The 22,171-nt window shown below is 31.6% G+C and overlaps 2 protein-coding genes across 2 annotated transcripts; one reads left to right on the top strand and one right to left on the bottom strand.

Moving 5' to 3' along the window:
- Positions 1–6,054: 6,054 nt before the first annotated feature.
- On the top strand, positions 6,055–7,871 carry LOC109809705 (cytochrome P450 94B3). Its single transcript, XM_083072314.1, has one exon. The coding sequence runs from the start codon at positions 6,115–6,117 to the stop codon at positions 7,633–7,635; it is 1,521 nt and encodes a 506-aa protein (XP_082928440.1). The 5' UTR covers positions 6,055–6,114; the 3' UTR covers positions 7,636–7,871.
- A 4,100-nt stretch (positions 7,872–11,971) lies between these two features.
- On the bottom strand, positions 11,972–14,359 carry LOC109816416 (SWI/SNF complex component SNF12 homolog). Its single transcript, XM_020381432.3, has 2 exons — positions 12,791–14,359; positions 11,972–12,278 (listed from the first exon to the last, which is right to left on the bottom strand). Exons 1-2 carry the CDS (start codon positions 14,122–14,124, stop codon positions 12,206–12,208), a joined length of 1,407 nt encoding a protein of 468 aa, XP_020237021.2. The 5' UTR covers positions 14,125–14,359; the 3' UTR covers positions 11,972–12,205.
- Positions 14,360–22,171: the final 7,812 nt, after the last annotated feature.

Genomic DNA, 22,171 nt, shown 5'->3' with positions numbered 1-22,171 from the left:
AAGTTCTCAGTCAAGTAAAATAAAACCTAGGTATAAAATTCTAGTAAGCAAAACCTTGGTTAATCACAAATTCTCAATCAAGTAAAATAAAACTCAAGTATAAAATCTTGGTAAGAAAAACCTTGGTTGAGCACAAGCTCTCAATAAGTAAAATAAAATGTAAGTATAAAATCTTGATAAGAAAACCTTGGCCAAGAACTCATGTTTTACCAAGTAAAATAAAACCAAGTATAAAATCTTGGTAAGAAAACCTTGGTCGAGCATGAGTTCTCAGTCAGGTAAAATAAAACTAAGTATCAAATCTTGGTAAAAAGAAAGCCATATCCAAACTTGAGTTTTCAGTCAAGAAATAAAACGCAATGCAATGATAATGACTAAAGTATGCAAGTACATGAAAATGAGAAAAGAAACTTCATTAATTATAAGAAAAGTTAAGTACATTCAGTAAGCATCAGGCACTACTAGCCCCCTATAACAAACTAAGTTTGCCTATTTGCAACTTGGGTCGCCTCCTCCTCCTCATTCACCATCATAGCATGGGTGTCTTTGACAAGGGATTCCTCAACATTCTCCATTGGAATGGTGATGACTTCCATACCATACCTACTCAACAGGTTTTCAACATCCACCATTTTTCCTTCATAGACATCCTTGTTTATGTTAAAAACATAAAGGTTCTCCATATGGTAGAAGTGGACAACTTGTCGAAGGGCTTTGTTGAAGTTTGTCACATACTGTTTGTATACTTGGAGTTGCGCCTCAACCAACCCTACCTCAATTGCCTCCCTTTTTGACTTCTCCTCATCTCAGAGCTTGATCATCTACAATAGATGACTTTTCCAACTTTTCTTCCCATGGGAGAGTTTGTTGTAGGCCTCCTCAAGACGCTGAATATGAATTTGAGCTTGGCCATCTCGATTGTGAAGGTCATCAATTTGACTTTGCAATGTTGTAACCTCTCGAGACAAGTCTTCATTAGCCTTCAAAGTTTCTTGAAGACTAGCTTAGTTCTCCTCTAGATTTTCTTTCAACTTGTTGATTTCATCCAGGTTGACACCAACATTGCATAGCCTAGTCTTGAGGTATCGGGAAATTACCCAAGATTGAGCTTGTAAAGTGCATAAGGTTGCAAGAGCCAACTTGGGACTCGTCTTCTTCGACGCCTATTGGTTGGTCAAAAAAAGGGCGGTCAAGTCCATAACCAACAAGGTTTCAAAACCCTTGTTGAAGAAAGTGTTGATAGTGACACTAGATGTATCTCCATTGGGTCTTGAATTTTTATGTTGACAAGGATCCTCAGGTCTTTTTTCTCTATGCTCTTTGTGCTTCTCTTTGCAGGAGTGGTGAAGAGGCAGCACATTAGCGTGGCCAACAATAGTGGTAGGAGTCAACTATTAAGAACTCTTTTGGACTTGAGGAGGGTTTATGGTGGGGGTGGTTGCTTGGTTATCAGTAGTCGGGTTCCCAAGAGTAGGGTTCCTAACACCCTGAGAACCTTGAGCAATAGCAACTCGGATATTCTTCCAGTCAAAGTTGAATTTTTACATCATGAATTCTACAAAAATAAAATACAAGTTAAAAATAACACAAAATATCTAAGTATATATAACTAAAGATCAAACACTTACACTCCATTTTTTCTTGAGCACTCGGTAAGATGAAGATTTTTAGGATCTCCTTTGTTTTCAAGGACAAGGGTAATTGTTTACTTATTGATAAGTTATCTTGCTCCTCTAAACTCATTGAATCTAGATACAAAACATTGTATTGGGTAAGGAGTTTGAGTCCAATAGAAAGGGAATTTTAGGGCCAATTTCTCCTGGTCCCCGAGGATTGGATCCATGAAGGCAAGACACCCCCTTCAAGGTCGACAAAAATCTCAAAGAACCCATCTTTGAAGTTTTTGTAAGGCTCAAATAAGACCTCATGCGCACGATTGATCAAGGACAACAATCTAAACAATGCATCAGGTCTGGTTTCATAGAAGTAAAAGAAGATGGTGAGATTCAGTTCTATGCTTAAGCTTTTGCAAATGAATTGAAATACTTGTAAAAAAAACCCAACTGTTGGGATGAAATTGTGCCAGGGCTACATCAGGGATTGACAACACCCGATAGTGAAATCACCAAAGGGGAGTTGGACGTTCACAAGCTTAAAGTGGCACTCGTACATAAAAAAAATGCCTTATCTTCGTCAACCTCTCGATATATACCTTTTCTTCCTCTAAGGGTATTTGGGCTTCCACAAGGTTCCCACACTCGAATTGTACAATGTTTGTACTCTTGAGGAAGCAGATCGACAAAGCTTCATATATAAATTTGGAGGAATACTTGAAGACTTTGTCAAAAATCTAGTCCAAGTACTCCTCTATTTTCATGATGAACCCAACTCTTGAGTTGGGAACTAACATCAAGTCCAGGTTATCCACTAAAGGAGCCACTCCATTTGGACCAACTGCCTTGTTCTTGGCCTAAACATCCTCTACAGGGTGGGGCTTCTCAACAATCGGCCAAGGGCTATCTACCCTAAAGGGAACTATTAAAGCACTAAGAGTGGTAAGAGTATAAGAGGAAGAAGGATGGAAGTTCTAGGAGGAGCAACTTGAAGAAGAAGAGTCAGAAGAAGAATTAGAAATAGTGTTAACCTCCATCCCGCCTAGAAGAGGAGACCTTGTGCTATTACTAGAATAACTCATAAAATGTGGGAAAGGAGACATACCTAATTGGTACTCGAATTTTGGGTACTTTAGGAAGGCGTAGGAAGTGCTCGAAGTATTTGGAAGGCAAAGTTATAGGTGAATCCTTACGGAGGCCAAGAGACCCAATCTATAGATATGAAGGACTCCAAGAGATGAAGTGTCGCATCTCTCTAAACTATTAGATCTCTCCAAGATCAATGGTGGGAATGGATTTAGCCCTTCGCATTCTCGAGAATATTTCACATCCATGCCCTAACTTCCAAAACCTTCTTAAGGTATCTAACATGTCATTATTACACTTAATGTGACTATTGAAACGATGACATATCCAGAAGGCAACAACTGCAAAATTTAAGGGTAGTAAAACAAAATTTTCAAAACGTTAACAAATTGAACTTTTCTCCCAAGGGTCAAAGACTTAAGGGGCTAATGTACTAGATAGGTCTTGGGCTCCCATGCTAAGGACTTTTCGGTTCTCACTCACATATCAAAGATACCTTTATTACTTAACAAGGGTCTGGAGAGTGCTTGTCTAGACTAAATAGAGCATTCCTCTAGGCCAAAGAGTACTTGACTTGTCAGATACATTTCTCTATGATCAAACTTGATCAAAAGTAACGTTCAATTGTTATATGACAATAAAAGATCTTAAATGCACTTGAATGTTCAGCCTAATAATGGTAACATTTTCTCAACTATATATAACCTGCATTTCACCCTTAAAAGCTATACTCATTCTTGAGATTATTCTCAAACACTCTAAATATTTGTTTACTTTAACATTGGAGTCATTTTTGCATGTACAACCACAATTTGCAATCTTGAACACCGAGGACTAAGAATTGAAGACTTTAACTAAAGATCTTAAAAGAGTACTTTTCTCAACACATACAAACATTATTTGAAAATAACTATGGTAATTAATAAAGCAAATGGATTACATGTTTTAATTTAAAGATTATTATGGATTAAAATATTAATGGTCATTTAAAAAAATTGATAACTCATTAATCCCGTTAGAGAATATTAAAATTTGTCAGTTCGAGTGCTACTAAGATGTTTGAATTCCTCTCTTTAACAATTCAACTCTTACTAACAATTCAACTCTCTTTAAACAGTATATTAAATTCCTTTCTCATCAGTTCACTCCATTACAGATTTACAGCTCCTATGCATCTATCCTATATAGCCTGAGGAAATGTAACTAGTCGTAGAATATTAATAAATAGAGTAGGATAGAGTAACATACATATGCACTAACGTAGTTCTTTTCATAATTAATTCTTATAAATTCATTCATTTAAGGATTATATAATATTTTGATATTTATAATTTTAGTCCATTTGAGTTTTGATTCCTAAAATCTACTAGATATGTATATATTTTTATTCAAATGTATTTCAACCCTCAAAGACGAATAACTTAAACTAATTCTTCATCATCAATTCAAATGAGTGCGATATAAGGACATGTACCTTGATTTTCAAATTTATGCGTAAACAAATGTTAGTACATCAAGTAATAAACAAAAGACTAAAACCTAAATGAATAGAAACTATTAAAAAAGTAAAATTTTTATCCAATCCTTTTATATATATATATATATATATATATATATATATATATATATATATATATATATATATATATATATATATAAAAAAAAGTTTTATATAGAAAAGATCTACTTACTTTAAGAATAAATTTTAATAAATTTATTTGATTTAATAATTTATATTATATATCACATTTAAATATTTAATTATTTAATTAAAAGTTTTTAATGTATGAATCAAGTATGTAAATTTTAAAAATAATTAAAAATTATGTGATAGTCTATTCTATTATATTGATTTGAATCTATAAAACAAAGTATTACATGATTTTTAAATTTATTTTTAAAATTTATAAACTTGATCTATCTATTAAAATTTTTAAATTAAATGATTAAATATTTAAAAATTTGATGTAAAACATAAATTATTTAGTAAAATAAGTTTATCAAAATTTACTATTGACTTATTAATTAATTAATATATATTATATATATATATATCCACTTACTCCAATAAAATTAATTATTGAGATAAAGACATGCTACATAAGGAGTGGCTACAGTGGGAAAGTCAGCTCTTGGAACTAGTCCATATAGTACTCATTCCCTTCTTTTTTTAACTACTTATATATTTCTTATTTTGACTCAAAATGGTCATCATGTGAGGTATTCCATCTATCAAAGTGCACGTTGTATTTCGTAAACAAAGCAAGTCAATAATTTACTCAAATAAATAAGATAACAAAAGAATGCAGATACTAAAAAACAATGATAATAACAACAATATAGGAGCACTAGTTTTCCAAATAAATAAAAAATTATATACTAGTCTTCATAAAACAACAACAATATAGTATTATGAAATTAAAACTAGGGTGCACTAAGCTAGCATTAATTTGTTTTTATTTTTGCCACATATGCCATATTTGACTTGGAATGTACGGACCATCAACTTGTTATTTTTTGTAGTGGTATATAAGTTCTAAAATAATTAAAGAGAAAACGTCCACCAATTTTGGTGTGAATAAAGGAAGAGAGAAAAGGGAATAAAAAAATAAAAAGGAAAGAAAGTAATAAAATTGTTAAGTATAACAATGAGAAGAAACTAGAGAAAGAAAAAAAAAAGTTAATTTATAATAATTAGTAACCCTTTCTGTCAAAAAAAAAAAAAAAAATTAATAAACCTTAATTTAATTTGCGTAACTCGTCATCTCCTTCGGATTTACAATATATCTCACTCTTTTTTATAAAGATTCCATTTTTATTTAACATAATATTAACAATCCTTATGATGATTCTAACAAATTCGTATTTTAACGATATAACATCATATAATGGACGAAATTTATAAAATTAAAGCCTTATTATATAAACAATCATGCTCCAAATAATTAATATGCAAATATTCGAATATCATGAATTCGCGTATCAATATATTTCATTAAGAAGATAAAAAGTGAGAAAATATAAAAATATATTCATCATGAAAGTGAGTTAAATTCATGACATATTTTAATTAATTTATTTTTTTTATATCACAAGTATCTTCTATTATTGACAATTTGGCTAGATAAAGATAAAATCACCCTGGCAATGAAATTTTCTGCTCTATTGTTGGTTACTCAATATATTTGAATCCAAAATTATTTGTGAAATGGGAATAATCCCACGTCAACTTTAGTTTAAATCAAGAATAAATATCTTTTAATTCTAAATGATGAATATATTAGCCTATTCTATCTCTAAAACAAAGACCACATAATTATGATAATGCACATTTAAATAGCATATAAGAGTCAACTCATAAGTGGCAATATCATATTTTCAGTGTGCTCTCCATATTACTCATTCTCATGGTAATATGGGATCACTCATGATCCTCCTCTCCTTGCAACCTCTCAGCCTCATCTTTCTCCTCATTATCTTCTACATAACACTCTTCCACCTCCGGCGACCCGACAAATTCTCCGGCGCCGGTCCGGCAACCTATCCCCTCCTAGGATGTCTCATATCCTTCTACAAGAACAAGCACCGTTTGCTAGATTGGTACACCGAGTTACTCTCTCAGTCCACCACCAACACCATCGTGGTTCAAAGGCTAGGAGCACGCAGAACCATTATCACTGCAAACCCACAAAACGTTGAGTACATACTCAAGACCAACTTCAACAACTTCCCCAAAGGCAAGCCCTTCACTGAGATCCTCGGTGATTTCCTCGGCCAAGGCATTTTCAACGTGGACGGGGAGCTATGGCTCGCTCAGAGAAAATTGGCGAGCCATGAGTTCTCTACCAAGTCCTTGAGGGAGTTTTTCATGCACACGTTGGAGAGGGAAGTGTGTGAGAGGCTTTTGCCTGTGCTTGAGGCCTTGTCCAATGAGAAAAAGGTGGTTGACTTGCAAGAGCTTCTAGGGAGGTTCTCGTTCAACGTGATCTGCAAGTTCACATTAGGGACTAATAGGTGCTGTTTGGACCCTTCTGTTCCCACTTGTCCCCTTGCAAGGGCTTTTGATGTGGCTGCTGAAGTCTCTGCGAGACGTGGGGCAGCACCTTTGTTCATGATCTGGAGGGTGAAGAGATGGCTGTGTGCTGGATCTGAGAGATTGCTTAAGGATGCTGTTGGGGAGGTTAAGACTCATGTCATGAGAATGATTCATGAGAGGAAGAGGAAGAGGAAGAGGAAGCAGGAGGGGGAGGAACATGGTGTGGAAGATGAGGATCTCTTGTCAAGGCTTATATGTGCTGGTCATGAGGATGAGGTGATTAGAGACATGGTGATAAGTTTCATCATGGCAGGGAGGGACACTACTTCATCAGCCATGACATGGCTCTTTTGGATACTATCACATTATTCTCATTTGGAGAGGCAGATAGTGGAAGAGGCTAAAGGGGTGTTGGATTATGAGTCATTGAAGAGTTTGAGTTTCTTGAAGGCATGTTTGTGTGAGTCCATGAGGCTGTATCCACCAGTGGCGTGGGACTCTAAGCATGCTTGTGGTGATGATGTGTTGCCAGATGGCACTGAGGTGAAGGCAGGAGATAGGGTCACATATTTTCCCTATGGAATGGGGAGAATGGAGGCCTTGTGGGGGAAGAACTGGTTTGAGTTTAGACCAGATCGGTGGTTTGAGGAATGTGGAAAGAGTGAAGGAATAATGCTGAGTGAGGTTTCTCCTTTCATGTTTCCAATTTTTCAGGCTGGTCCAAGGGTGTGTCCAGGGAAGGAAATGGCCTTCATTCAGATGAAGTATGTGGTGGCTTCAGTTCTTTGCAGATTCACATTTAGAATTGTTAGTCCTCAGAGGCCTATATTCGTGCCACTGCTCACGGCACACATGGCCGGCGGCTTGAGAGTATTGGTTTGTAAAAGGGAAAAGGTATAAAACTGAGTTAGATTGACTCAGATTTTTAAATTCCTTTGAGTCAATCGCACTTATTAGATATTTTAAGGCACTCTATTTTGTATTGAGAGGTAATTGAACAAGGGAAAATAGTTGCTACATTCCACACCAAATGGCTCTTTAAAGCAAATTAAGTTTAGCTTTGTTTCATGTTCTCAAAAATTGTATAGAAAAGACCGAAAGAAATTATAAAATCCTATTTCTACCATTGCCAGTTGAATATGCAAAAATAAGAAGCAAAGAGATGTTTTATGAGTATTTATTTATAAAATTAAAAATATTTTCTCAAATCAATCTTATCAAATTACACACAACGTTAAATAGTAAGTAAAGGGTCAATTCAATGTTTCATTATTGATTCTCATTTGTGTTAACCATTAAAATAATGTTTAGTTATCAGAAATCATACTCCACAAATGCAGATTAATCATTGATTATCAATTTTAGAGACACTTTGTGTATCATGTTTATGAACAAAAAAAAAAATAATATATAAGTACCACTTTTTGTTTCTTGGTAAAGCGAATAATTGGTTGTAAAAGAAATGTCTAGTAACATTATCTTATTAATATTCTCTTCATTGTAGGTTGAAAATTTTTAGTAAGTCATATTACTAAATGAATGGAGACAAATTTTTTTAATTTTAAATAAATTTTAACTAATAATATATATAGAGAACATTAGAAAAAGAGTATCATTAGGATTCCTTATTGATTAATTCTAACAATGAAGTTTTGTTTTGCACACGTGTTCAACAGCCTAAACTTTGTCATTTTACATGTTCACCGTCATCAATGTGAACACAATTCCTGCAAAACGTGCTTTGTTTTCATTTAACCTATTCTCTTTGAAATCTGGTCAGAATAATGCACATGCTTAGACCAATTGATTATTATTTCATATGCGATTGTCTACGTAAGGCACAACGTATGCTGATTTAAATATTTTATCTTGTTACCGTATGAAGAGCTTAAAGCACTCATTTAATTTTCTTGAGCACATTGCTTGATGTATACAATACATAGGAAGAGAATCTAATTGATATTATTGTTGGCCATTAACTCTTAGAATGAATTGTTTATATGCATGCTTTGTCCCCATAAAATGGTAAGACGAACCTCTACAAAGGTAGGTTCCAAATTGCTTGGATGCAAGTTCAGCCGAGGAAACATCTTTAAATGAAATTAATTTCATGTCTGGATTATACATAAGGCTTGGTGCATACCTGAAGAGAAAGTGACAGCATAGCCTCCATTTTCAATTCCTAGATTCTATACCTTATTTTAAAGCCTCTTTTAAGCGACAAAAGAAGCATCCTTCACCAAGTATTTTCGTGTCAGATTCTTAAAAAACCTTATAAAGAAAATTACCAAGTAAATCATTAAAATAAATTAAGGAAGGGTTATTTCAATCAACAATCCAAATAACATGGGGAAAATTTTAATACCTTCCGCTAAGATGCAAATGATGTCTATTTCCTCCTCTGATACCTTGAATACTACTTCTAGGATGTTACCTAGTATCCTAGCTCTTGTCTCTCTATGGCCCTATATATACAAAAAAGTTAGCCACATGGTACTGCTGAAAGAGTATGTAGAAAGAAAAAATAGGAATCATAATCGGTACCTGAGGTGTCTTCTAGCTAGTCTCCTAGCTGCTTCATCAAGTATTCAGGTATTATTTGTAACCCCTGTATATAAAATTTACCTAGATTGTATATAGGTGCTTTTAGTTTCTAGTTTGTTTATCCCTCCGTGTTAGGAGGTCCTGTTAATCGAAAAAAACACAAGTTTATGTGAAAGAGGCTTACTACCCTCAAGTTAAAAACACCAAAGAAACTATTATTGGCTGCAAAAGCTCACGTACTTACATAAAAAATACAGCAGCAAATCAACTAATTTATCAAACCTAGAGACCTAAAATAAGAAGTCATGTTCATTTTATGAAACTTTTGTTCCATGTCACATTATAATTCATTCTAGGACAAAACTTAGTTATAGTATCTAGTTGTTGATATTTTTCCTCGATCAGAATTAAAATTTTACTTTAATAATATACATGTATATTTAAAGCAAATTTCGATAATATATCTTTAGGTATATTATTGAGATGGAATTCAAATTTTGATAAAAGAATAATATCAATAACACCTATGATATTAATATTATATTTAAATTTTGTCTTTCATAGTAGTTTCTCTTTGAGTTTTAAGCCAAAATCGATCCCTAAAACTAATCTATGTAAGATTTCTAACACATTTCCTTCACATAAAGTTTGCATAATTAATTATGTGCGACCGGTTCAATAACAACTATATATCAGTAGCCCAATAGACCCAAAAACAATAACTACAATTAATAAGCTTTCATACCATTTCAGAATTTGAGCTTAAAATTCAATTCAACCCCAAAAATTATCTTGTGAGATGAAAGTTAGTTTCCTCTTATTTGCACTATTTTTTTGCCATATCACTAATAATATGGAACCTCCAACAGACTAAATGGCAACCCAATATACTTCCTCATTTGTAGGACATCAGCTCAAGCTCCCCTTTGCACAATACAAAAACAATTATAGGAAACACGATTACCTGGCTAGATATAAATATACTAAAAGGACTTGGGCAATTAGGTACTAGGAAGTGTAACAAGGACCACTCTATGGCTACATATTTTGAGCTTCAGTGTACAGTAACATGCTGGTATCATGCTCATATGAATTTCAACTTGCAAGGATGAAACCGGCGTGTTTTTCCTGTTTTTCTTTCAGGGGACAATAGTCCTTTAACTATGGCCATGTATGTATTAGCTACCCAAGGTTTTAAAATAAGGTATGTGCCATAATTTCTACCGCAACATCGAGACTTTTAGATCTCTATAACTGCAACAAGACTACAAATGTTGCATTAGTTGCATTTGTCTGCAATTTTTCACAAACGAAATGACGACTATGATCTTTTTGGAGTATCTCAGACATCAATGCAGCATAAACCAATCCGGTGATACGAGACCCAAAGCTCGTTAAGCCCATACTGACTTCAACAATTTTATTTTTGGTTTGCATTAAGGATACTTTTGACCCCTTGTGAATATGTTTAACAAAGTTATCTATCAACTATACTAGACCTTGTTGGTAACCATCATTAATAATTAACTAAGCACAATTTGGTCGCACCAACATGTAAGGTGCCTTTCCTTTCCTAGACTTGGATCTTTCCACGTGACATGAAATTTCTTCAGTCTTTCAATAAAAATGGGAAAAGAAAAATTTAAATAATAAAAGTAGAAGGTACGAGGTTTTGATAAAATACATGTGGGAATCTCACATGAAAGAATCCTATCCTTTCCTTTCCCTGCTATGTATATACCTTTTCCTTTTATTTTGCACGAAAACCAGAGTTTGTAATCGGTGCCATTAGGCAAAAGATAGAACTTTACAATTACCAGTGGATCAAATAGAAGCAGAACATTCCAAAGGGTAGTAGAGGCAATATGATCATTTCAGTGACTCATTTCTTGGCATGCTCTCCAATAACGCTAGTGTCGTTCAATAATGGGCAGAGTATAATGAGCTTCACAGACACGCAAATTGCCTATTAAGAGAACAAAGAAATACAAATGTCATCCCACTGGACCTCTCTCCCAGTTCCCAAATCAAGTTTTCCAAAAATTGCTAGGAAGTGAATGCATAATAAGACTTTGAACAGAGAAAATTAAAGTAGGAAAAGTGAAAAAGACTGATAGGAAACGATACCGAAGTGAATGGGGGATGAGGGGTTGAACTTGAATGGAAGCTGCCTGGCGAATTTGATAAATGAAAAGAAGAGAATTAAAATTAAGCGGAGGAGGACATGTATACCAGTTTATGTGTCTTTGTCTTTGCCTCAGGGACATTATTCTCTCACTTCCTTTTTACTTTACATAAAGATCCCACCCCACGTGCTATTGGACATTTTAGGCCCAAAACTAGAGAAAAGAACACTAGTCACGGCTTGTATATTCCTACCAATGTTATGATAGCGAAATATAAAATACCTGAATTTTAATATAAAACCAATGTGGATTTAAAGTTTTCTATTTGTCTTTGCGTTTCAATATAACAATCCATTGAAACAATTTTACTAATGTCAACACTATTATTTTCTACACAAATAGATTCGGTCATCACAAAGACCATTTCATTTGACTACATGCACTTTAGGAAGAATAGTTTAAATATAAAAAGCTGACAAGAGAGACGTGCGAGTATCATAAGTCTAAATAGTTAAATATTTTTTAGTGGTATCAAACTCAGCAAAATATAAATGAACGAACAGTCATGGCGCCCAAGGTCTCTTTTCTCCATTTAGACAACTTAAGTCTGAAATTACTGTACACCAATCCTAACTATTACATATATTGCTTGCACTTTACTAACATATGAACTGCAAGGCAAGTTGCAGCACTGAAACTATTAATAAATAACAACTATTAACACAAACTATCAGAGCTTCCATGAGCATGGAAGTCTAGCTACATCTGAAATTCCCATTATAAACTTAAAACTCCATGCATCATGTGCTCCCTGGAACATTGCTTCCAACGGCTGGTTTGCGATTCAAAAAGCGAACAATGGCATCATCAACCCTGTTCAAGTTGTCAAACAGAGCATAAGTATATCATTTAACAGTCAAGGTAACTAGCTACGCTTATACAATAGAAAAAAGAAAGTGAACCTTTCTCAAGTCCAATTTCACCAGGCACGTGAGCAAAATGAAAAGGCATATCATGCTCTTTACAGTGATTTGAATTGAATCAAAAACATCATATTCATATTACAAGGTGAAGGGACGCGCATGCATAAATTAGTTTGTAGAAATTCTATCATATCAGCTTCTCTAAAATCTTATTATTTAACTTGTACATAAATTAGTTTTAACTTATGAAAAAACTTATTTCATTTTACTTTCCCAATTGTTGCCTTCTAAAAGTGCTTTCAGATCAATTTATCCAAACATACTCTAAGGTCGTGATCACCCATAACGAACTGGTGGCATGTTTTCAACTAACAAGTGTGCATAAGAAACAAGCAAGAAATTAAACAAACAAATTGACAATGCAATGCAAGAGATAGCCCTTAAGCCCTTAAGCTTACATACCATGGTTGCTTAAAGAAATCTGATTTTCTCTCTTTATCAGCATTGTGGCCAGATTCTCCAACCAAAATTTTCATATCCTTGTTTTGAGATTCCACCAAGGCCTTAATGAACTCCAGAGGAGATTGACTAAACCCAACAAAGAACGCTCGCCTCCTTCGGTGCTCATGTATCTTCCTAATGATTCCACATATGGATTCATCACAAGCATCAACCTCTCTGTTCTTGTCCACATTAGCCACCAAAGCAGACAACTCCCTCTGAATGGGAAAAGGAACATCAACCATAACATCATAGCAAGCAGATCCAACAGGGCTACTCCCAGAGAGCACGATCTTATGCTCCAAAAGTATAACCTGAGGAGGGAACAAATGGTGCGAAATCTTCTGCGAAACCATGGAAAACTTAACCTTATCCTCCCCAAACACATTCTGAAGAGGCTGATCACAGTGAAAGAACGAAGGATCACTCTGGTTCTGCAGTTTCCTGGCCTTCACATAATGCCATATCGCGGAAACAATCCTGGCCCGCGTGTCCACCTGAACCCCAAGCACCTCGCGCAGCGCCGGCGAGAGCATGAACTTCTCCGGCGAGTAATTCATCTCGAGGCGAATCTGCGCGGAGAATTCTTGGTCCCCCTTTCTCTTCACTTCGAAACCCTCGTGGGTGGCGGAGGAGCGCGAATTCTCCCACGTGATGATGTTGCTATCGGGATAAAGCCTCTTGTCGAGGGAAATCGTCACTCTCTTGAAGAAAGCAGAGAATTTGGGGTACGGCGAAGGCCTCTGGAAGAACCCTGGGTGGTCGGGGTCTTCGCCGTCGTCCAAAACCCTTCCGATGATCTTGAGCGTCCACGTGGGGGGCTCGGAGCGGTTCTGGTTGGAGAAGGTGTTGAAGACGAAGATCCTTAGGGTTTTCTGGACGCAGAGTGGGTTCTTGAGGGCTTCGTAGATGTCCACTTTTTTTCTGGCGAGGGCGGCGTCCAAACGGGCTTCCAGGTCGAGAAGCTGCGTGTACAACGCGGATTCAGGGAGAATCGCCGAGGCTTTCTCCGGAAGGTGTTTCTCGTTGGGCTTGGGCCGCTTTCGCCGGGCTGTGGGGAGGAGTTCCACTGGCTTGAACGGGGCGGGGGGTTTGGGAGGGAAGCGTTTGGCGGTTGGGTTGAAAGTGAGCCCGTGGGCTTGCAGCTGAGCCTGGAACTGGGCTTGGACGATGGCGTGGGCCTGGGAGATGGGGTACTGGGCCGGCGCCATCTGGGACTGGGAGTGTGGGTATCCGGTGGGGAAGGAGGAGGAGGAGGGGTTGGTGTTGTTGTTGTTGTTGTTGTTGTTGTTCATGGATTTAAACTTTGTTATTACTCAAGTGCTAAATTTGATTATTGTAAGAAAAGAGATTGGGCTTCCAGGTTCTGGCAGGTGGTGCCTAGGGTTAGGGAAATCGCGCGACCGGAAGTCAAGAACAGTCGCTTGTGTACACTGTTCAGGAAGACTTCTTCACGTTTGCGTATCCCTCATTTTCTCTCTTTCGCGTTTTGTTTATTGGAAAGTGCAAATATGGCTTTCCCAACAGTAACGCACGCACGCACGCACTATAATGTGTTACTCTTAAATTTTTTATTTTATTTTTAAGTTTATGTAATTTTTACTTAATATCTCTTTTAGTATTTATAATTTATAATTTAAAATGTATTACTATCACATAAGTTTAATAACCGAATTCACACGTAAACCATATTATAAACTATATATGTTCAAGGATACTCTAGTAATTTTTTCGTAATTTCGAACGAGTTTCAAGTTGAGATTCAAAGAGGAAAGACCCCTACAAAAGATATTTTGACGCTCAAGCTAACACAAACATGAATCTCGATAGTAATAAATAAACAGTAACTTCACTTCGAGATACGAATTATTTATATTAGTATTAATGGGCTCAAAGTTCTTGATGAACACTACGTTAGGGTTGTCAATTAGGTAATACGACGATAATTGACTTAGTACTCGTAATTAATCCTTAATCACTATTTAGTGCTGGCTAACAACCATCCCAAAAGATTATCCATATCTTTTAATCATTTCGACCACCGAGCGATCTTCGGCTGTTGAAGGTGTCAAACAAACTTTGGTAGTTGAAGGTGTCGAATGGCTCTCGAGAGTTAACTAAACGACATAGTGCATATCTCGACTGCTAAAGATACCAAGCTACAGATTGTGGTTGTCGAAGGTAAGGGTGCTAAACGGCCTTCAGTGGTCAAGGGTGCTGAGAAATCTTAAATCATCTAAGTATTAGTGGCCGAAACACCTACCCAGTACATAAACATATAAACAGAAAGATAAAATCAATAAAAATATTAACTCAAAAAATATATTAACTATTTATTATTTATCTATTTTATAGTTAAAAATATTATTATGTTAAAAATAAGAATAAAGTATAAATAAATAAATAAATAAAATATAAATTATAATTAAAAAAATTGAATAAATTAAATTATCTTTCTAATGGGAGTCATCTCCTCATATATTAAAATATATAATTTAATGAAATATAAAATTAATCATTAATTTCGCATATCATTAATAATCATCACAAGTTTATAATTAAAACTGGTATATACATTATTCATGAGTTTTACAAAATGTCCTATAAATTATGTTATAAAAAAAATTAAAAAAATGAATTATGTTGTTAACCGATAATCATATATCTTTATAATAATGGAAGTTAACAATAAGATTTTGCTTTCAAATTAATACAAAGTAAAATGAAAGAAAATTTATTGGTGAGTATATATCAAAGATTAAGTTACTAATCACTTATATAATGTTCATAAGTTTCTTTCATTTACAAAGATTAAAATAAATAGTATTTAATTTTACAATAATTATAATAAAATCATTATAAAAAAAACTAATAAAGTTATTTGATTACAAGTGTAATTTTTTTTTACATAAAGTGTACTCTTTTATAACTTTTAAAACAGTAACAACAAATTATAAAACGAAAAGACTCTTAAAAATAAATAAATGATAAAAATGTTATATTGATAAAAAAAATTTAAAATTCACATCGATTAGATTAGAAATAGAATATAAATAAATAGTATATAAATAAGAAAAAAACTCCTACGATACAAAATAGTTTCGTAAGATTGAATTAAACTCATAACTTACTATTCTAAGATAGTATTAGAATTATTTTAAATCAACTCTAAAAAGGTCTCTTATCATTGATATATGTACCAAGCATCTGTTCGACGCAAGAGGATATATTGTAAAATATTCAAGTCTCGTTTATCATAAATCATTAAAAAAGATCACCCATCATTTTATCTATTATTGTAATTCTCATAGTTAAAAATAATATAAATTATAGTTTAATACCAACAATCAATTAAAATATAAAATGACATATTTTAATTTTTTTAGTTGATTATCTGCTGAAAGATTTTGCATTTTTAAATTTTTTGTAATTAATAATCTAAATATTTTAATTAATGGATAAAAAATGTTTTTTTTTTTTTTTTTTGGATAAAAAATGTTAATTATGAATTATTTTATATATAGAATTTATAAAATATAAGTGAATCATAATTAAATATTTCAAAAGCCAATTTTTTTTAAATTTTATATATTATAAATTTTGAATGCCTGCATATTTTATTGTATTGTTCTACATTTTCATTATCAATAAACTAAAATTTAAATACTTTTAAAATATAATTGTTATATTTTATATGTAATTGTAAATATATCACTTTTAATCTAATTTGTTAGCACGTTGGTTAGATATCATGCATTCACATGTTATGAAAACGATGTATTTAGTTAAAAAATTTCTGTTCAACCCGTCTTTTGTGAAAAATCTTTTAAATCAATAATAAGCACAGTATCGCGAGAATGATTTCTCTAACCTAAGGAGTTGGACATATATATCTAGAACAATAACAAACAATTAATTTTGAGTAAACATCAATTTGATCCCGAAAAGATGGCATTTGAGTTCCTAAACTTTAATTTTATTATATAAGTTAGTCATTTTATTATACTCAGTTATTTAATATATTAGTCTCATGATCGGTTAATATTTAATTGTCACATTAACACGTATTCTCTCTCCTAGTTAACATAGGATCATTATCACTAAGCTCTTCCCCACTTTTATTGGAAGAATTTTGTGATTCATTAAATATAACAAAAACATCTATTTGATTGACACATCATTGTTTGAGATTTTTTAGAACAACTATTTCTTTTGCTAAACCCTAAACCCAAAAATTCAACAATTTAAGGTTTACAATCCTAAATTTATAGTTACAACAGACAAAGAAATTAAGATGATTGAAACCAAAAAAAAATAACTATAGAAACCTTACAAAACTCAACAAAAACTTTTCATTTTAACCATAACACTCATGACAAAGTAATTGTTGTTAATTAGAAAGTAACAAAATATTGAATCAAAAATTGATTTTTTTACATATTATATTATATATGTGAGTATTAAGATATATATATATATATATATATATATATATTATAATTAAACTTTTTTTTAAAAATTGATTCGTTATTAAGGAATATTCTTTATCACATAAAATAATTAATCTCATTCAAAAGTTTAACAAACATCAAATAAATGAACATCTCCAAATTTATATTTTATACATATGATAATTTAAACATATATGTTTATTTTATTAGAATATAATTTTATCTTTTAAAATATATTATTTTTTGAATAAAAAAATATGTATGTATCAAATGGTAGTGTGGACAAGTGCCTCCCTATCCACAATGTAAATCCATCCTTGACCGAGAGAAATAATAACTATCAACCAATCACTTAACTGTTAACGGTAAGTAATTGAGTATAAGAGAATAATTAGCTTACATAACGAAGTCAAAGACCTAAATGCTAAAAAAAAAATCTTTCAAAATTAACAATAGCCGGTCATTTTATTATTAATTAAGCATTAATTACAATTAATTATTTATTTTAAGTACATAACTTTTTTTTTATATGGCTCTTTTTCTATTTGATTAAGTACATAAAAGTTAAATAACTATACTATCCTTCAAACGAGCTCATGCAATTTGCCGCAAACTATCATTTAGGATGAAAAATAATATATTAACCTTTTTATTGAATATTTAGTAAATAGATATTTTATTTTTGAAATTTTTTAATAATAATTAACATTTTATAATGATGAGTAAAGAAAAAAACGTGTTATAATAAATATTAAATATAGAAATATATATTCAAATCATAATTAATTCTTTCATTAATTAAAATTTATTTTTAAAACTTTGTAAATTAATAATTTTGAACGAATACCTTTTTTATATTAATTGATATTTATATCAATAAATTAAAATTTTAAATAAATTTTTTTTTTCATATTTTATTTTTTACAAAAAAATTTAAACAATTTTTTTACTAAAATATATCATTAAGCACAATTTATTTGCAATAATTTGAACAATTGATTAGAAAATTATGTAACTAAATTCATAATTAATGGTTATTCAATTATTAATGATAGGTCAAAAGACGATAGACTTTTTAAGTTTTCAAGTTTTGATATCAACAAATAAACGTTTTCCTAAAAGAAAGTTTTGCAAACAAAACATTAAGATAAACATGCATTAAAATTAATGAGCTATCTAATCAGATAAAACACTTAGTCTAAAAGGCACGCACTTTGATTTTATATCATAATGTATGATAACTAAAGAGCATTAAGACGAATGAGTTATTTAGTCAAGCAAAACATTTAGTCTGAAAGACATACGCTTTGATTTGATATCATAATGTATGATAACTTGATAGTTTCTATTTGTATGATTCCTTATCAGATCGAATGAAAAAAGCTTCCTTGGTACTCACATTCACTAAAATAAACACGAGACATGTTTTGCATTAGAAAAAGAACAACAAATTCCTTGAATCAAAGAAAACGTTAGATAAAGTATTGCTTTAACCTAACACATGGATGGTTACACTCTTTTGATACCTAATAAGTGATAAGTAACTTTCTTGATCAAACAAGAAGTGACTATTTGGTGAAAACATTTAATGCACCAATAGATACTTTCCTCCATAAGGAACGAAGATGAAGATAGACAAAGTAAGCTAGTGGAAGATGTTCAACGATTTGTAAAGGTCATCTTCATTAAAGCACCTATATAAGGAAACATAATGATTTAGAAAAAAAGGAAGAGAACCAAACCAATTATTGACCATATTCTTTCTTTCTCTAAAATAGCTTTGTGTTGTATTGATTGTATCAAGTCTTAAAAGTAAGACGAAAAATAACATTGTTAGTTTTTACATAGCTATAACTTAGTATTATTACTATGAGCTTTGAGAGGCTTGATTGTAAAATAATACTCGTTGTTAAAGTCTGATGAGATTTTATGCCAAAATAATATTTGGTTATTAAAGCCTTGTGATAAAAGAGTACTTAGGAAGTTGTTTGCAACGATAAGTCAAAGAACACCAAGGTTTGAACCAAAAGTAACTTTGGAAAAGAAAACTTGTATCTTTGTATAAGATAGTAAAACTTAAGCTGGTTGGATAAAAAAACTAGACGTAATCTTGTTGATTAAGACGAACCAGTATAAAAATTCTTTATGTTTAGTCTCTCAACTCTTTATTTTCACTTCTTTGTAAAGTTACTATTTCACTATTTTCAAAGAGTGTGAATTTTTTATTGACACGATTCAACTCCTTCTAGAGTCTCTTTTTTTTCCCACAATTAATTAGGCGATAATTACATTTAATCAAACCATTTAATTGCACTTAATCGTCTTAATCAATAAAAGTTAAATTATCACATTATCTTTAATTTGAGAATCCGCAAAACAATTTATGCAAGTCAACTTTATATTTTTCTTTTTTAAGTTGTAGTTTTAGTCTTTTACCTTATTTTTAATATTTATTTTGATCTTTTATCTTTAAAATATTTATTGTATTCATTTATCTTCTAAATTTAGATCAATTTGACCTTTTTAAAAATAATGATTATTTTCAATTTTGAGACATGATTTTGAATCCTTTTTAACAAATTTAAGACTTAAAACTTGCTTTATTAGATTTACTTATATGAAAAAAGCAACTAAAATTGAAACTAAAATGTTTTTTTAACATGTTGAAAATCACAAAAACATAAGTTCAAAAAGCAATTGAAAATTCCTATAAAAAAATATAATTTGATTATTTTCTAATTGCTTGTGAGATATATTTTTTACGTGAATTAACTCTATTAGATTTGAACGTCCATATGATTGGCACCAATCAACTCGTCTCTCTTTTTTTTTCACAATTAATTAGGCGATAATTACATTTAATCAAATCATTTAATTGTACTTAATTGTCTTAATCAATAAAAGTTAAATTATCACATTATCTATAATTTGAGAATCTGCAAAACAATTTAAGCAAGTCAACTTTATATTTTTCTTTTTTAAATTGTACTTTTAGTATTTTACCTTATTTTTAATATTTATTTTGATCTTTTATTTTTTAAAATGTTTATTGTGTTTGTTTATATCCTAAATTTAGATCAATTTGACCTTTTTAAAAATAATGATTATTTTCAATTTTGAGACATGATTTTGAATCTTTTTTAACAAATTTAAGATTTAAAACTTGTCTTGTTAGATTTACTTATATGAAAAAGCAACTAAAATTGAAACTAAAAAGTTTTTTAACATGTTGAAAATCACAAAAACATAAGTTCAAAAAGCAATTGAAAATTTCTATAAAAAAATCTAATTTGATGTTATTTTCTAATTGCTTATGAGATATATTTTTTATGTGAATTTTCGCTATGATTATAACTATTGGATTTGAACATCCATTGAATTCCATAATTTTAATATAGATGAATATAATATTATAAGTTTCACATCTTGAATTAATAAAAAGTGGATTCAAAATTGAGTCACGAATTTGAATGTGATCATTTTTTAAAAATGACCGGATTGATTCACATATAAAAGATAAATGACTAAAATGAATATTTTAATAGAAAAAAGACTAAAATAAATTTTTAAAAATAAGATAAAAGGACTAAAAGTATAATTTACTCTATTTTAAAAAAAATTATTTAATTATCCAAATACATAATTTTATTTTGTTGAATACCAATAACAATAAGAAAAAAAATATTGAGATTTTTTAAGCGATTATACAAATAAAATCAAAGATATTTTATTCTTTTAAAAAAATTATAATTAATGTTAAATATAGAAAATTATATTCAGATAAGAAATAATTATTTCATAAATGGAAATTATTTTTTGTAACTATATAAATTAAAAGTTTTGAATGACTACATATTTTATATACATTAATTATTATATTTATTAAAAATAAACTTAAATTTAATAATTCTTAAATATATATTTTCATATTCTATATTTTTTTATAGATACTTGTAAATATCTAATTTATTTTGCTAATATATTATTATTATTTTGATAGATCACAAGTATCCTCCATTAAAGGTAATAGTTCGAGTTGAATAAGACCACTACACGTTATATAAATTAATCTATGTCACCAAAAATTGAAAAGTTACTAGCACCACTTGTTTAAGAAGTAGAAGTATTGGCCCCTATAAACCATGTTGTGGAAGCTAAAGCTCTGGCCATTTGTACATATGGAGCATTTCTTTGTTCCTTTTGAAACCATGTTTATAGGTTAAGTAGATGAACCAATCCTTGTTGTTAAATAAGTGGTTGACCCATCTATTGAGTCTTCATCTAAGGCATTAACTGAGGTTGATTTCTCTAAAATAACAATGAAGTTGTAACACTTGCTATTGTCAAAGTTGCAATGGATGTTACCTCTCTAAAAGTGAATGCATCTCCAGTCGAGGAAAATCCATAAAGTCCCAATGAGTATCCCTCCAAGACGCCCCCTACATATGACATTGCAAACACTAGCAATGTCTCAAACGAAGAATGGGAATGTTTTGAGGAGACACTTAGAAAGGAAGAGGAAGAGCCACAATTATACTAGGTTATAGTATAAGACCTTCCAAGAAGCTCAAGGTTCCTTAATCTGAAGAGTATCTCTTTCTTTGATACGAACAAAATAGGGGAATCATCACCCAACCATGTAACACCCCTCATATTTAAGATCTCTACGGCTCCACTCCATGGCACTTCTTACAACTCCTCGTTGGTTAGAACCCTTCACTGATCAGAACCTTTCGTGGGTAGCCTTTGCTAAGATATTTGTCTACTTTTAGGATCAACGACTAATCCAACAAATCACCACACGACTTTTCAACTTGTTTTGCTAAATTACTCTAAGTCAAACACGCTTAACTATGAAGTTCTTATGAGATGAGCTACCAAAAAGTATATG

The sequence above is a fragment of the Cajanus cajan genome, chromosome 4 (assembly GCF_000230855.2).
Source record: "Cajanus cajan strain Asha chromosome 4, NIPB_CcT2T_4, whole genome shotgun sequence".
NCBI classification, from domain to species: Eukaryota; Viridiplantae; Streptophyta; class Magnoliopsida; order Fabales; family Fabaceae; genus Cajanus; species Cajanus cajan.
The sequence above is the reverse complement of the archived record's forward strand: the minus strand, read 5'-3'. Positions and strand labels throughout refer to the sequence as shown.